The sequence below is a fragment of the Mytilus edulis genome, chromosome 2 (assembly GCF_963676685.1).
Source record: "Mytilus edulis chromosome 2, xbMytEdul2.2, whole genome shotgun sequence".
Classification (NCBI taxonomy): domain Eukaryota; kingdom Metazoa; phylum Mollusca; class Bivalvia; order Mytilida; family Mytilidae; genus Mytilus; species Mytilus edulis.
The window spans coordinates 41,002,454-41,017,271 of NC_092345.1; the positions used below are offsets into that span (position 1 = coordinate 41,002,454).

At 32.0% G+C, this 14,818-nt stretch overlaps 1 protein-coding gene across 3 annotated transcripts in view; it reads right to left on the reverse strand.

The window, feature by feature from the left end:
* LOC139510174 (stAR-related lipid transfer protein 3-like) overlaps positions 1–14,818 on the reverse strand; it is a 137,639-nt gene that overhangs the window by 93,380 nt on the left and 29,441 nt on the right. For all 3 annotated transcript variants that reach the window (XM_071296532.1, XM_071296530.1, XM_071296531.1), the window contains exons 2-3: positions 7,931–8,034; positions 503–662 (exon numbers count right to left, since the gene is read on the reverse strand). In XM_071296532.1, coding sequence (XP_071152633.1) covers positions 503–662; positions 7,931–8,034 — 264 coding nt within the window. The remainder of the gene's footprint in view (positions 1–502; positions 663–7,930; positions 8,035–14,818) is intronic.

The window sequence follows — 14,818 nt, forward strand, 5'->3', positions numbered from 1 at the left end:
TTAATTTCTGTGTCATTCTGTCTCTTGTGGAGAGTTGTCTTATTGGCAATCATACCACATCTTCTGTCCAAGATTAGTACAAATCCAGGATAGTTAAAAAAAGTTATAAAAAAATCAAACTTTAACCACATAGTGAATGTAATGTTAACTGGCAGAAAAAAATAGTCCATTTATAAGTATAATAGGGACAAACAGGATTTTTTTTTTACAAAATTTACTTCTGGATACTATATCTTATTATCATAAACATGATAAACAATGATAAACAAGCGTCTGTCCTAGTTTGGTAGAAATCAAGACAATAGCTTAAGAAAGAAAGCTATTAAAATTTTAAAAACTTTAATAAGAGTGAATATTTGTGGACACTGTGATGCTGATGATGACAACAAACAAGACAGAATGTAGGATTGCTATAGATATGTCTAGCTTTTGAGACAAAAGTTGCAGGCTCGAAAACAATTGATATCTATATAAAATTATCTAATTTTGAGTTGAAACATACCTGAGTATATATCACCCATATTATGAAAATCAAACCAATGTCAAAGGTCACCAATAAACAAAATGTCCTCCTGACTGCTGACATCTGGAGCATTCCTCCTTGCATCCATGAATCACTATTAGAGGAATTAACACCATTTGGTACATAGTTTGGTGAATAGCTTTAAAAAAAATAATAAAAACAAATACAAAATGTACCAAATAGAAATAAAAGCTTTTTATACAAAACATGCAAATCAGTATATGAAAAGACATCATCTTACTGTAGTTTGTAGAAATTGTTTTATATTATCACCAAATGACTAAATAATATAACAAGAGTGCACACGCTGAAATGTCTCGCCTTCTATACTAATCATTGATATTATGTTGATAGTCCTTAGTATAAAGCTAAGCTTTATAACAACTGTCACATAAACTTAACATTAACCAAGATAACAAAACATAGACCAATGAACCTTGAAAATGAGGTCAAGGTCAGATGAACCATGCCAGACAGACATGTACAGCTAGCAATGCTTTTATACAACATATATAGTTGACCTATTACTTATAGTTTAAGAAAAATAAACCAAAACACAAAACTTAACACTGTGCAATGAACCGTGAAAATGAGGTCACGGTCAAATAAAACCTGTGCGACTGACATAAAGATCATAAAATATTTCCATACACCAAATATAGTTGACCTATGGCATATAGTATTAGATGAAAAGACCAAAACTCAAAAACTTAACTTTGACCACTGAACCATGAAAATGAGGTCAAGGTCACATGACATCTGCCCGCAAGACATGTACACCTTACAATCGTTCCATACAACAAATATAGTAGACCTATTGCATATAGTATGAGAAAAACAGACCAAAACACAAAAATTTAACTTTGATCACTGAACCATGAAAATGAGGTCAAGGTCACATGAAATCTGCTCGCTAGACATGTACACCTTACAATCGTTCCATACAACAAATAAGGTAGACCTATTGCATATAGTATGAGAAAAATAAACCAAAACACAAAACTTAACACTGTGCAATGAACCGTGAAAATGAGGTCACGGTCAAATAAAACCTGTGCGACTGACATAAAGATCATAAAATATTTCCATACACCAAATATAGTTGACCTATGGCATATAGTATTAGATGAAAAGACCAAAACTCAAAAACTTAACTTTGACCACTGAACCATGAAAATGAGGTCAAGGTCACATGACATCTGCCCGCAAGACATGTACACCTTACAATCGTTCCATACAACAAATATAGTAGACCTATTGCATATAGTATGAGAAAAACAGACCAAAACACAAAAATTTAACTTTGATCACTGAACCATGAAAATGAGGTCAAGGTCACATGAAATCTGCTCGCTAGACATGTACACCTTACAATCGTTCCATACAACAAATAAGGTAGACCTATTGCATATAGTATGAGAAAAACAGACCAAAACACAAAAATTTAACTATAACCACTGAACCATGAAAATGAGGTCAAGGTCAGATGACACCTGCCAGTTGGACATGTACACCTTACAGTCCTTTCATACACTGAATATACTAGCCTCTATTGCTTATAGTATCTGAGATATGGACTTGACCACCAAAACTTAACCTTGTTCACTGATCCATGAAATGAGGTCGAGGTCAAGTGAAAACTGTCTGACAGACATGAGGACATTGCAAGGTACGCACATATCAAATATAGTTATCCTATTACTTATAATAAGAGAGAATTCAACATTACAAAAAATTTGAACTTTTTTTTCAAGTGGTCACTGAACCATGAAAATGAGGTCAAGGACATTGGACATGTGACTGACGGAAACTTCGTAACATAAGGCATCTATATACAAAGTATGAAGCATCCAGGTCTTCCACCTTCTAAAATATAAAGCTTTTAAGAAGTTAGCTAACGCCGCCGCCGCCGCCGCCGCCGCCGCCGCCGCCGCCGCCGCCGCCGGATCACTATCCCTATGTCGAGCTTTCTGCAACAAAAGTTGCAGGCTCGACAATAAAATGCTTTGCTCGCAGCCTGATACGAATGCAGAGGTCAAACCCTGAATATTTGGAGCAAATTTGGACACAATATTCAAGCTTGATACTGTCTGAAATTGAATTGTGATAAAATTTTTGATGTGATATAGGTTTCTGTCACAAAATAAATGTGGTCAAAGATCTTAAAAATCTATGGTGCAATGCTGTGCAATTGAATATTTCTTCTTGCAAATTTTAAAAAATTTGAAGAAAAAAATCTCATAGAGTGGATTTCTATTAAACTAATTTTATTGTCTGGAAACCAAATGTGTCTTAAGACAATAATGCAGACTACGACGATGATGACACAGACAACAAGAAAAACTGACAACGACACCTTAGGGATTTTTGTGATAATAGCAGATCTTCTACTCTGTTTAGTTTATTCACCACTTGAACTGTTTATAGCTTGAAATATATGAAGGCATCTGAACTGCGATGGTACTCTAAATCATGTTGACAAATCTTAAGTATGTTTTTGATCAGACTGAAGTGCAATAGTGGCATAATGTGATAATATCTTGCTGATAATTATGTCAATGTGTGTTGGTGAACATGATTTTGACAACTAGTGCCAGTTTAAGGAACATTGTCTTTCTACAAGTTTAAATGTCAAAAGCAACATCTATAATTTTTTTGTAAATAAAAAAAATATAGAGAAAAACCATTGCTGGCAATTATAACAAACAAAGGATATGCATAATGCCACAAAAATAAGGAAATGAAAAAACATATATCCAAAATGTTTAACTACCTAGATATTTTGCCACAAAGAAAGCATCAGGAGATTATAAAATATAGAAAGGAAACGGAAATGGAAATTGAAACGGATACAGAAAGAAATGTAACAGAAGGAGTATGTATAAATATGCAATAAATAGGGAATATAAAATGTAATTCATATTAAAAATAAATCTGTGTAAATTTGGAAATTAATGTATGATTCATTAATGCGAACTGCTGCCAAAAGAAAAATGTTCAATTATGGCCAGGAAAGACTGACAACTCCTGCAAATGAATATTCATTAAAAAAAATATGTACACGAACACTTTGAGTTTCATTTGTAAAACTATGCATTTTCAGACAAATCAAACTCTGGTTACCAAATTTGCAGCAGTAATTTGACCTCATCAATTATAAGCTTGAACGCTTGAAACGTTCTTGGAAACCGTAGAAATCACCTTATAAGAGGATCGTCGTGTAACGCTTAGTAGTACCAACATCATGCTCAGCATCACTACGTCTTTGTAACAAGCTTAACGACATCTGAATCATTAACAACTCTCATATTTGAAAAACAAAAAGATCAATTATTAAAATGTAACTGATGTTCAAAATATAGTTGCCTAATGTTTTTGGCATATTAAAAATTGGAACAAGTGAATAAGGGCTTATACTCTTTAACTTCAATTGATTTGGTAATGTATATAGAGCTTTCAATAAAGTTTGGCATAAAGGGCAGTTTATCTCTATCTATAATAGTGTTCAAGATAATAACCAAAAACAGTAAAATTTCTTTAAAAATTACCAATGAGGGGGGAAGCAACCCAACAACCAGTTGTCCAATTCATCTGAAAATTCCAGGGCAGATAGATCTTCACTTGATAAACAATTTTACCCCATTTCAGATTTGCTCTAAATGCTTTGGTTTCAGGGATATAAGCCAAAATCTACATTTTACCCCTATGTTCTATTTTTAGCCATGGAGGCCATCTTGGTTGGCCAGGTCACTGGACACATTTTTCAAACAAGATACCCCAATGATGATTGTGGCCATGTTTGGTTAAATTTGACCCATTAGTTTCAGAGAAGAAGATTTTTATAAAGATTACAAAAATTTATGAAAAATTGGTAAAATTACTATAAAGGGCAATAACTCCTTAAGGGATCAATTGACCATTTTGCTCATGTTAATTTTTTTGTAGATCTTACTTTGCTGAGCATTATTACAGTTTACAGTTTATCTCTATCTATAATAATATTCAAGATAATAACCAACCAGGTGCTCCACAGGGCGCAGCTTTATACAACCGCAGAGGTCGAACCCTGAACAGTTGGGGCAAGTATGGACAAAACATTCAAGCGTGATACAGCTCTGAATTTGGATTGTGATCAAATTTTTGACATTACATGGGTTTTTTTTACACAAAAAAAAATGTCAAGATTTTACAAATCAATTAAAGATTTCTTCTTCAAACTTTTTAAATCTAAAATTAAATAGTTGACACAGCATAGGTTTCTGACACAGAATGAATGTGGTCTAATGAACTTAAAAGTTTTTTTTGCCTTTGAGCAATTCACTATGCTGTTGAATATTAATCCTCTCAAAAAAATGTTTGAAGAAATTTTCTTTTTATTTATGAAATCTGAAATGAGAAAAATTTAAACCCCCCCATCCCTTTTTTTTCACATCCCCGTTTCCCTTTTTCCAAAACTGATATCAATTGAAATTTCTAATGGAGTTTGCAACAATAACTACTCTTTTAAATACATCATAAAATATTTAAATGTAAAATAAGTGCTTGTTATCACTGAATGGTAAAGATTGGTTGGTAGTAAAAGTGAATATACATTGTTTATTGTATAAAACAATAAAAAAAAACTTCATCAGCAACATTTTATATTGGCAAATTTTCAATGAAGTTATTTACATAAAGTTATTGGCAAATAAAAATAGAAAATGACATCATAGTCATGTCTGGCAAATGTCCAACATACATTATCTAAAAACATTTTAGATAAGATAAGGAAAAAAAGCTTCATCAGCAACATTTTATATTGGCAAATTTCCAATGAAGTTATTTACATAAAGTTATTGGCAAATAAAAATAGAAAATGACATCATAGTCATGTCTGGCAAATTTCCAACATACATTATCAACTACTATTCTATACAAAGAAAGATAACTCCAATTGAAAATTAATTGCTATTGCACAATATTGTGCAATTAGATATTTCTTGCTATTGTGCAATACTGTGCAAATTGAAAATTTCTTGCTATTGCACAATACTTGATATGGAATCCTGATTTGGACCAACTTGAAAACTGGGCCCATAATCAAAAATCAAAGCACATATTTAGATAAAGCATATCAAATAAGCCCAAGAATTCAATTTTTGTTAAAATCAAACTTAGTTTAATTTTGGACCCTTTGGACCTTAATGTAGACTAATTTGAAAACTGGACCAAAAATTAAGAATCTACATACACAGTTAGATTTGGCATATCAAAGAACCCATTTATTCAATTTTTGATGAAATCAAACAAAGTTTAATTTTGGACCCCCATTTGGACCAACTTGAAAACTAGGCCAATAATTAAAAATCTAAGTACATTTTTAAATTCAGCATATCAAAGAACCCCAAGGATTCAATTTTTGTTAAAATCAAACTAAGTTTAATTTTGGACCCTTTGGACCTTAATGTAGACCAATTTGAAAACGGGACCAAAAATTAAGAATCTACATACATAGTTAGATTCGGCATATCAAAGAACCCCAATTATTCAATTTTTGATGAAATCACACAAAGTTCAATTTTGGACCTTTTGGGCCCCTTATTCCTAAACTGTTAGACCCAAAACTCCCAAAATCAAACCCAACCTTCCTTTTATGGTCATAAACCTTGTGTTTAAATTTCATAGATTTCTATTTACTTATACTAAAGTTATGGTGCAAAAACCAAAAATAATGCTTATTTGGGCCCCTTTTTGGCCCCTAATTCATAAACTGTTGTGACCTCAACTCCCAAAATCAATCCCAACCTTCCTTTTGTGGTCATAAACCTTGTGTTAAAATTTCATTGATTTCTATTCACTTAAACTAAAGTTATAGTGCGAAAACCAAGAAAATGCTTATTTGGGCCCTTTTTGGCCCCTAATTCCTAAAATGTTGGGACCAAAACTCCCAAAATCAATCCCAACCTTCCTTTTGTGGTCATAAACCTTGTGTTAAAATTTCATTGATTTCTATTTACTTTTACTAAAGTTAGAGTGCGAAAACTAAAAGTATTTGGACGACGACGACGACGACGACGACGACGACGCCAACGTGATAGCAATATACAACCAAAAAATTAAAATTTTTGCGGTCGTATAAAAACGACAAAATTTCCTTAAAATTACGAATTCAGGGCAGCAACCCAACAACTGGGTGTCCAATTCATCTTAAAATTTCAGGGCAGATAGATCTTGTACTAATGAACAAATTTACTCCTTGTCAGATTTGCTCTAAAAGCTTTGGTTTCAGAGATATAAGCCAAAATCTACATTTTACCCCTATGTTCTATTTTTAGCCATGACAGCCATCTTGGTTGGTTGGCTGGATCGTCGGACACACTTTTCAAACAAGATACCCTAATGATGATTGTGGCCAAGTTTGGTTAAATTTGGCCTAGTAGTTTCAGAGGAGAAGATTTTTGTAAAAGTTTACGGACGCCGGACTATGGACGCCAAGTGATGAGAAAAGCTCACTTACTCACTTGGCCCTTTGGGCCAGGTGAGCTAAAAATCAGCAATTTTTCCATTTTTAAAGGGCATAACTCTAGAATGGTTTATTTGACACCACCAATATTCATACTTGATCTGTGTATTGTGATAATAAGCATTGTGTATAAGTTTCATAACATTTGGTTGAGGTAAACTAAAGTTCTGACATCAGACTCGGACTTCTCTTGAACTGAATTTTAATGTGCGTATTGTTATGCGTTTACTTTTCTACATTGGCTAGAGGTATAGGGGGAGGGTTAATATCTCACAAATATGTTTAACCCCGCCGCATTTTTGCGCCTGTCCCAATTCAGGAGCCTCTGGCCTTTGTTAGTCTTGTATTATTTTAATTTGTTTCTTTTGTACAATTTGGAAATTAGTATGGCGTTCATTATCACTGAACTAGTATATATATTTGTTTAGGGGCCAGTTGAAGGACACCTCAGGGTGCGGGAATTTCTCGCTACATTGAAGACCTGTTGGTGACCTTCTGCTGTTGTTTTTTTTCTATGGTCGGGTTGTTGTCTCTTTGGCACATTCCCCATTTCCATTCTCTATTTTATTAGAAAATAGAAAGGGGCATAACTCTAGAACTGTAAAAGTAATGTCATCATAATTCAAACTTGATCTATTTTTGATGTAATAAACATTCTGAATAAGTTTCATAACATTTGGTTGAGCCAAACTAAAAATCAGAGGGGCATAACTCTAGAATGGTAAAAGTGACACCACAAACTAAAATTTGGGCCAGGTGAGCTAAAAATAATCTCCAATGTCACATGAATGTAGTATGAATGTCTACCCATATATGTAATTATACAAATGCTTCAACAATTGTACAAATTTTTACTAACAGCCTTATAAATAATAAGCATATATGAGCAAAAATTCTGTGAACACCTTGATTGCCTAATTGGTTGTCCAGAACTTTCATAAATAATCCTGGCTGCTTCTTTTGCTTGACTGTCACGAGTTCTGCCTGCTTGTACCATATCTTCCTCTTCCTACAATTAAATAAAAAGTAATAATTCAATATCAATTCAAATGTTGCTAAATTACCATGAATTGATGTATCAAGAGAGAAATTATACAGGTGAGTCATACAATTTGATTGTTTACCTTCACAGGGAATATGAATAAATATCATCTGTGAAGAATAAATGAAGATGAGAATGATCAGTTTATGTTAAAATCAGGACACTCCAGTATACATTTTATATAATTGCTATTTGGGTTTCCCAGGCGATATAGGCTCATAGTGTGTATCAATGTCCTATATCCCCTTTGTCTGATGGTTCAGGAGATATAAAATATGAGCCACTGTCACTTCTGAAGATTCTAAGCAAACATAATCAATTTCTTTTTAAATCTAAATTCGATATTTCTTGATCTTGAAGATTAGCTACATTAGTTTCATAGCAATCCATGAAGGTTTACAAATTTATAATATCAAAAAAAGTTAATCCCAAGCTGAATGTCAATCTTAACTGTAAATAAAACACCTTGCCAAGTGCAGCCTGATAAGACTGCAGAGGTCAAACCCTGATCAGTTGGGGTAAGTTTGGACACTATATTCAAGCTTAAGTCTGAATTTGGATTGTGATCAATTTTTTGACATAACATAGGTTTCTTAAAATAGATTATTGTGATTTCTACCAGAAATATTCAAATTAGCAGGAACAAATTGACAGGAAAATGAGATTCTGACCATAAAACCTAGAAGAAATTTTTCATATTTCCTACTAGAATAATTATTTTTGTTCTATAATAAATATACAAATACTAGCTGTGTATATGTCGTGTACAAGTTGCGATTTTGTACAGGTTATAACATGTACAAAAATATTGTACATGTTATAACTTGTATAATGCAAAAATACAAGTTATAACATGTACAAAAGTACCTCATACATGTTATAAGTTAACCTGTACAAAATATTGCTTAAAAATGGTTTTAACTTGTACAAAATTTAAGATAAATCTTAATGAAGTAAAATATACATTTAAGGAGGCTCGAGGGTATAAAAATTTCAGAAAAAAATCAAACATTTGTTTATCATTACAAATTTTATTTATTTCCTTTTGTAGTTGTTACTTTGTCATATGGTACAACCAGATGCTCCGCAGGGCGCAGTTTTATACGACCGCAGAGGTTGAACCCTGAGCGGATGGGGCAAGTATGGACACAACATTCAAGGTGGATTCAGCTCTAAATTTGGATTGTGATTAAATAGTTGACACAGCATAGGTTTCTGACACAGAATGAATGTGGTCTAATGAACTTAAAATATTTTTTTTGCCTTTGAGCAATTCACTATGCTGTTGAATATTAATCCTCTCAAAAAAATGTTTGAAGAAATTTTCTTCTTATTTATGAAATCTGAAATGAGAAAAATTTAACCGCCCACCCCCATTTGTTTTCACATCCCCCTTTCCCTTTTTCCAAAACTGATCTTAATTCAAATTTCTAATGGAGTTTGCAACAATAACTACTCATTTAAATACATCATAAAATATTAAAATGTAAAATAAAGTGCTTGTTATCACTGAATGGTAAAAATTGTTTTAATTTATCAGTTGGTAGAAAAAGTGAATATACATTGTATATGGTAAATAAATAGTTGACACAGCATAGGTTTCTGGCACAGAATGAATGTGTTCTAATGAACTTAAAATTTTTGTTTTCTCTTAGAGCAATTCACTATGCTGTTGAATATTAATCCTCTCAAAAAAATGTTTGAAGAAATTTTCTTTTTTATTTATGAAATTTCAAATGAGAAAAATTGAACCCAATTTTTTTAATCACATCCCCCTTTCCCTTATTCCAAAACTAATCTCAATTAAAATTTCTAATGGAGTTTGCAACAATAACTACTCATTTAAATACATCATAAAATATTAAGATGTAAAAAAACTGCTTGTTATCACTGAATGGTAAAGATTATTTTTATTTATCAGTTGGTAGTAAAAAGTGAATATACATTGTATATTGTATATAACAAAGATTTAAGTTGATTCTGGACAAAGAAAGATAACTCCAATTAAAAAAAAATCTTGCTATTGCACAATATTTTGCAATTAGACATTTCTTGCTTACTATTCTGGACAAAGAAAGATAACTCTAATTTAAAAAAAATTTGCTATTTCACAATATTGTGCAATTAGATATTTCTTGCCATTGCGCAATACTGTGCAATTGAAAAGACTTGCTATTGCACAATACTTAATATAATAATTTTAGATCCTGATTTGGACCAACTTGAAAACTGGGCCCATAATAAAAAATCTAAGTACATTTTTGGATTCAGCATATCAAAGAACCCCAAGATTTCAATTTTTGTTAAAATCAGACTAAGTTTAATTTTGGACCCTTTGGACTTTAGTGTAGACCAATTTGAAAACAGGACCAAAAATGAAGAATCTACATACACAGTTAGATTTGGTATATCAAAGAACCCCATTTATTCAATTTTTGATGAAATCAAACAAAGTTTAATTTTGGACCCCGATTTGGACTAACTTGAAAACTGGGCCAATAATCAAGAATCTAAGTACATTTTTAGATTCAGCATATCAAAGAACCTAACTGATTCATTTTTTGTCAAAATCAAACTAAGTTTAATTTTGGACCCTTTGGACCTTAATGTAGACCAATTTGAAAACGGGACAAAAAGTTAAGAATCTACATACACAGTCATGACTGAGTTAGATTCGGCATATCAAAGAACCCCAATTATTCAATTTTGATGAAATCAAACAAAGTTTAATTTTGGACCCTTTGGGCCCCTTATTATGTTGGGACCAAAACTCCCAAAATCAATACCAACCTTCCTTTTATGGTCATAAACCTTGTGTTTAAATTTCATAGATTTCTATTTACTTATACTAACGTTATGGTGCGAAAACCAAGAAAAATGCTTATTTGGGTCCCTTTTTGGCCCCTAATTCCTAAACTGTTGGGACCTAAACTCCCAAAATCAATACCAACCTTCCTTTTGTAGTCATTAATATTGTGTTTAAATTTCATTGATTTCTATTTACTTAAACTAAAGTTATTGTGCGAAAACCAAGAATAATGCTTATTTGGGCCCTTTTTTGGCCCCTAATTCCTAAACTATTGAAACCAAAACTCCCAAAATCAATCCCAACCGTTCTTTTGTGGTCATAAACCTTGTGTCAAAATTTCATAGATTTCTATTAACTTAAACTAAAGTTATAGTGCGAAAACCAAGAAAATGCTTATTTGGGCCCTTTTTGGCCCCTAATTCCTAAAATGTTGGGACCAAAACTCCCAAAATCAATACTAACCTTCCTTTTGTGGTCATAAACCTTGTGTTAAAATTTCATTGATTTCCATTCACTTTTACTAAAGTTAGAGTGCGAAAACTAAAAGTATTCGGAAGACGACGACGACGCAGACGACGATGACGACGCAGACGACACGCCAACGTGATAGCAATATACGACGGAAAATTTTTCAAATTTTGCGGTCGTATAAAAATCATTCAAAACAATCAATTCGTGTTGGCTGGCCCCAGATGACTTTTAAAATGTATATGTCGTGTACAAGTTGCGATTTTGTACAGGTTATAACATGTACAAAAATATTGTACATGTTATAACTTGTATAATGCAAAAATACAAGTTATAACATGTACAAAAGTACCTCATACATGTTACAACCTGTACAAAATATTGCTTAAAAATGGTTTTAACTTGTACAAAATCGAAAAATAAGGATATTTTTCTATTATCGCAACAGATGATATTCACCTCAATAACATTTTCATAACTTTTGTATTATTCCTTCATGTTAGTGTGTTTTGTCCTTTTTTGATACAGTTATTGTCCAGGGGTCGGTATTACGAAGCATTCCTAAGACTTGTCATAAGACATATCTTAGGACATGTATTATGATCCTCTTATGACTATCTATGGACATATCTTTATTTGATGAATTATAATTGTGAGTGTCCACTTTGAAGGCAATAGCAAAATACTTTCTTTCTAGTTGACACTAAAAGACATAAGAGGATAGCCAGGATAGATGTGTCTACAAATAAAATTGGGAATTGAAATGGGGTATGTGTCTAAAAGACAACAACCTGCCCATGGAGCAGACAACATCCAAAGGCCACAAATACATGCTTTCAAAGTACCGGTAGAGGATATATATTTAAAACATTAAAATGACATTCGCCTCATGCAATGATCTTATAGTTTATAAACAAAAATTGAGTTATAAATTTACATAAGTCATGCTGAAGGCCAAAAATGTTGAAGAGTAGATCCAAAGATATTGATAATGAAGCGTGGTCCAATGAAAACTATTTCAGCTCTCTCTTGCTTTTACAGAGTAAGCATATAAGATATTGTTTTAGTCTTTGCATGCTATAAAAACGAGAGGGAGGAGTATTTCCCAAAATTATAAGGAATCGTTCTTAAATTTTTTGGAAGAATTTAGATACTAGTATCTAATGTAATTGTCATAGAGGAATGCAAGCTTTTAGTAAATAGTTTAACACTTATTTAAGCCATGATGGACTGCATAAAACATAGAATTACATGAAAACACATTTTGCCAACATAAGTCATGATACATATATTTCTGAAACTTTGTGATCATTGTCCTCTACAGAAAAAGACTCGTTCTGGCCTATTCATTGTTGTTCTTTGTGCATTGGTGAATTTAAATGTATATTTTACCTCATTAAGATTTATCTTAAATTTTGTACAAGTTAAAACCATTTTTAAGCAATATTTTGTACAGGTTATAACATGTATGAGGTACTTTTGTACATGTTATAACTTGTATTTTTGCATTATACAAGTTATAACATGTACAATATATTTGTACATGTTATAACCTGTACAAAATCGCAACTTGTACACGACATATACATCATTGAAAAAGTTCCAAATTATCTCCCTTTGGTGGAAAATGCCATTTTTTGGCTTTAAAATTGAAATATCTTTTTCAACTCATCGGTGACCTATCTTTTTTAATATAATTTCCATATAAGCTGTACTTAAACTAAATTATTGTAAAATTTGAGCGATTTCTGTAATAAATTTCTTTTTTTTATTTCGATATTACCTTTATTTCTCCTATTACTTCAACAGAAAAAAAACACCTTTACAAAAATGTATGCTTCTTTCGAAGGCAGATGGTGAGCGCAATGAACGGTGTCCCCATTTTTTTATTTTATTTTTCTATTAACCATAAGATAAAGTTCATTTATAGAAAAATATAGAGAAATCCTATATAAATGATTTAGACCCACGAACCCCCTTAAATTCACCAATGCATAAAGAACAACAATAAATAGACCAGAACGTGTCTTTTTCAGTAGAGGACAATGCACACAAAGTTTCAGAAATATATTTTTCATGACTTATGCTGGCAAAATGTGTTTGCATGTAATTGTATGTTTTATGCAGTCCCCTATGGCTTAAATAAGTGTGACACTATTTACTAAAAGCTTGCATTCCCCAATGACAATTACATTAGATACTAGTAACTAAATTCTTCCAAAAATTTAAAGAACGATGCCTAATAAAGTTGAGTAATACTCCTCCCTCTTGTTTTATAGCATGCAGAGACTACAACAATGTCTTATATGCTTACTCTTTAAAAGCAAGAGAGAGCTGAAATATTCTTCATTGGACCACGCTTCATTATCAATATCTTTGAATCTACTCTTCAACATTTTTGGCCTTCAGCATGCTAATGTAAATTTTAAACTCATTTTTTTTTTATAAACTATAAGATCATTGCATGAAGCGAATGTCATTTTGATGTTTTAAATATATATCCTCTACTAGCTTTGAGAGCATGTATTTGTGGTCTTTGGATGTTGTGTGCTCCATGACTGGGTTTTTGTCTTTTAAACACACACCCCATTTCCATTCCCAATTGTCTTTGTAGACACATCTATCCTGGCTATCCTCTTATGTATTTTAGCGTCAACTAGAATGAAAGTATTTTACTATGCCTTTAAAGTGGACACTCACAATTATAATTCATCAAATAAAGATATGTCCATAGCTATAGTCCTAAGAGGAGCATAAGACATGTCCTAAGATATATCTTATGACAGGTCTTAGGAATGCTTTGTAATACCGACCCCTAGACATTAACTGTATCAAAAAAGAACAAAACACACTAACAAAGTTACACGAAGGAATAATAAAAAAGTTATGAAAATATTATTGAGGTTAATAACATCTGTTGCAATAATAGAAACATATCCTTATTTTTCGATTTTGTACAAGTTAAAACCATTTTTAAGCAATATTTTGTACAGGTTATAACATGTACGAGGTACTTTTGTACATGTTATAACTTGTATTTTTGCATTATACAAGTTATAACATGTACAATATTTTTGTACATGTTATAACCTGTACATAATCGCAACTTGTACACGACATATACACAAATACACAACAGGGTCATTCATAAGTTTGAATGGCAATAACAACATGAACATTAAGAAAAGAGGAAAAAATTGAAATAATTAACTTCTAGCTGCAAAATTTTACTATTGGATTTGCTGAAAAATCTGCAACAAAATTACTTGTCATAAATGAAAATCTAAAAACAAGTGGCCAAGATGAACTTCTTGGTGGCCTTCGGCTGTTGTCTGCTCTATGGTCGGGTTGTTGTCGCTTTGACACATTCCTCATTTCCTTTCTCAATTTTATTCTACAGACCAAAAATGATTGAACATGAATTGATTAATTACTAAATATATTAGGCAAGTTAGAAACAAAATCATCTTAAAA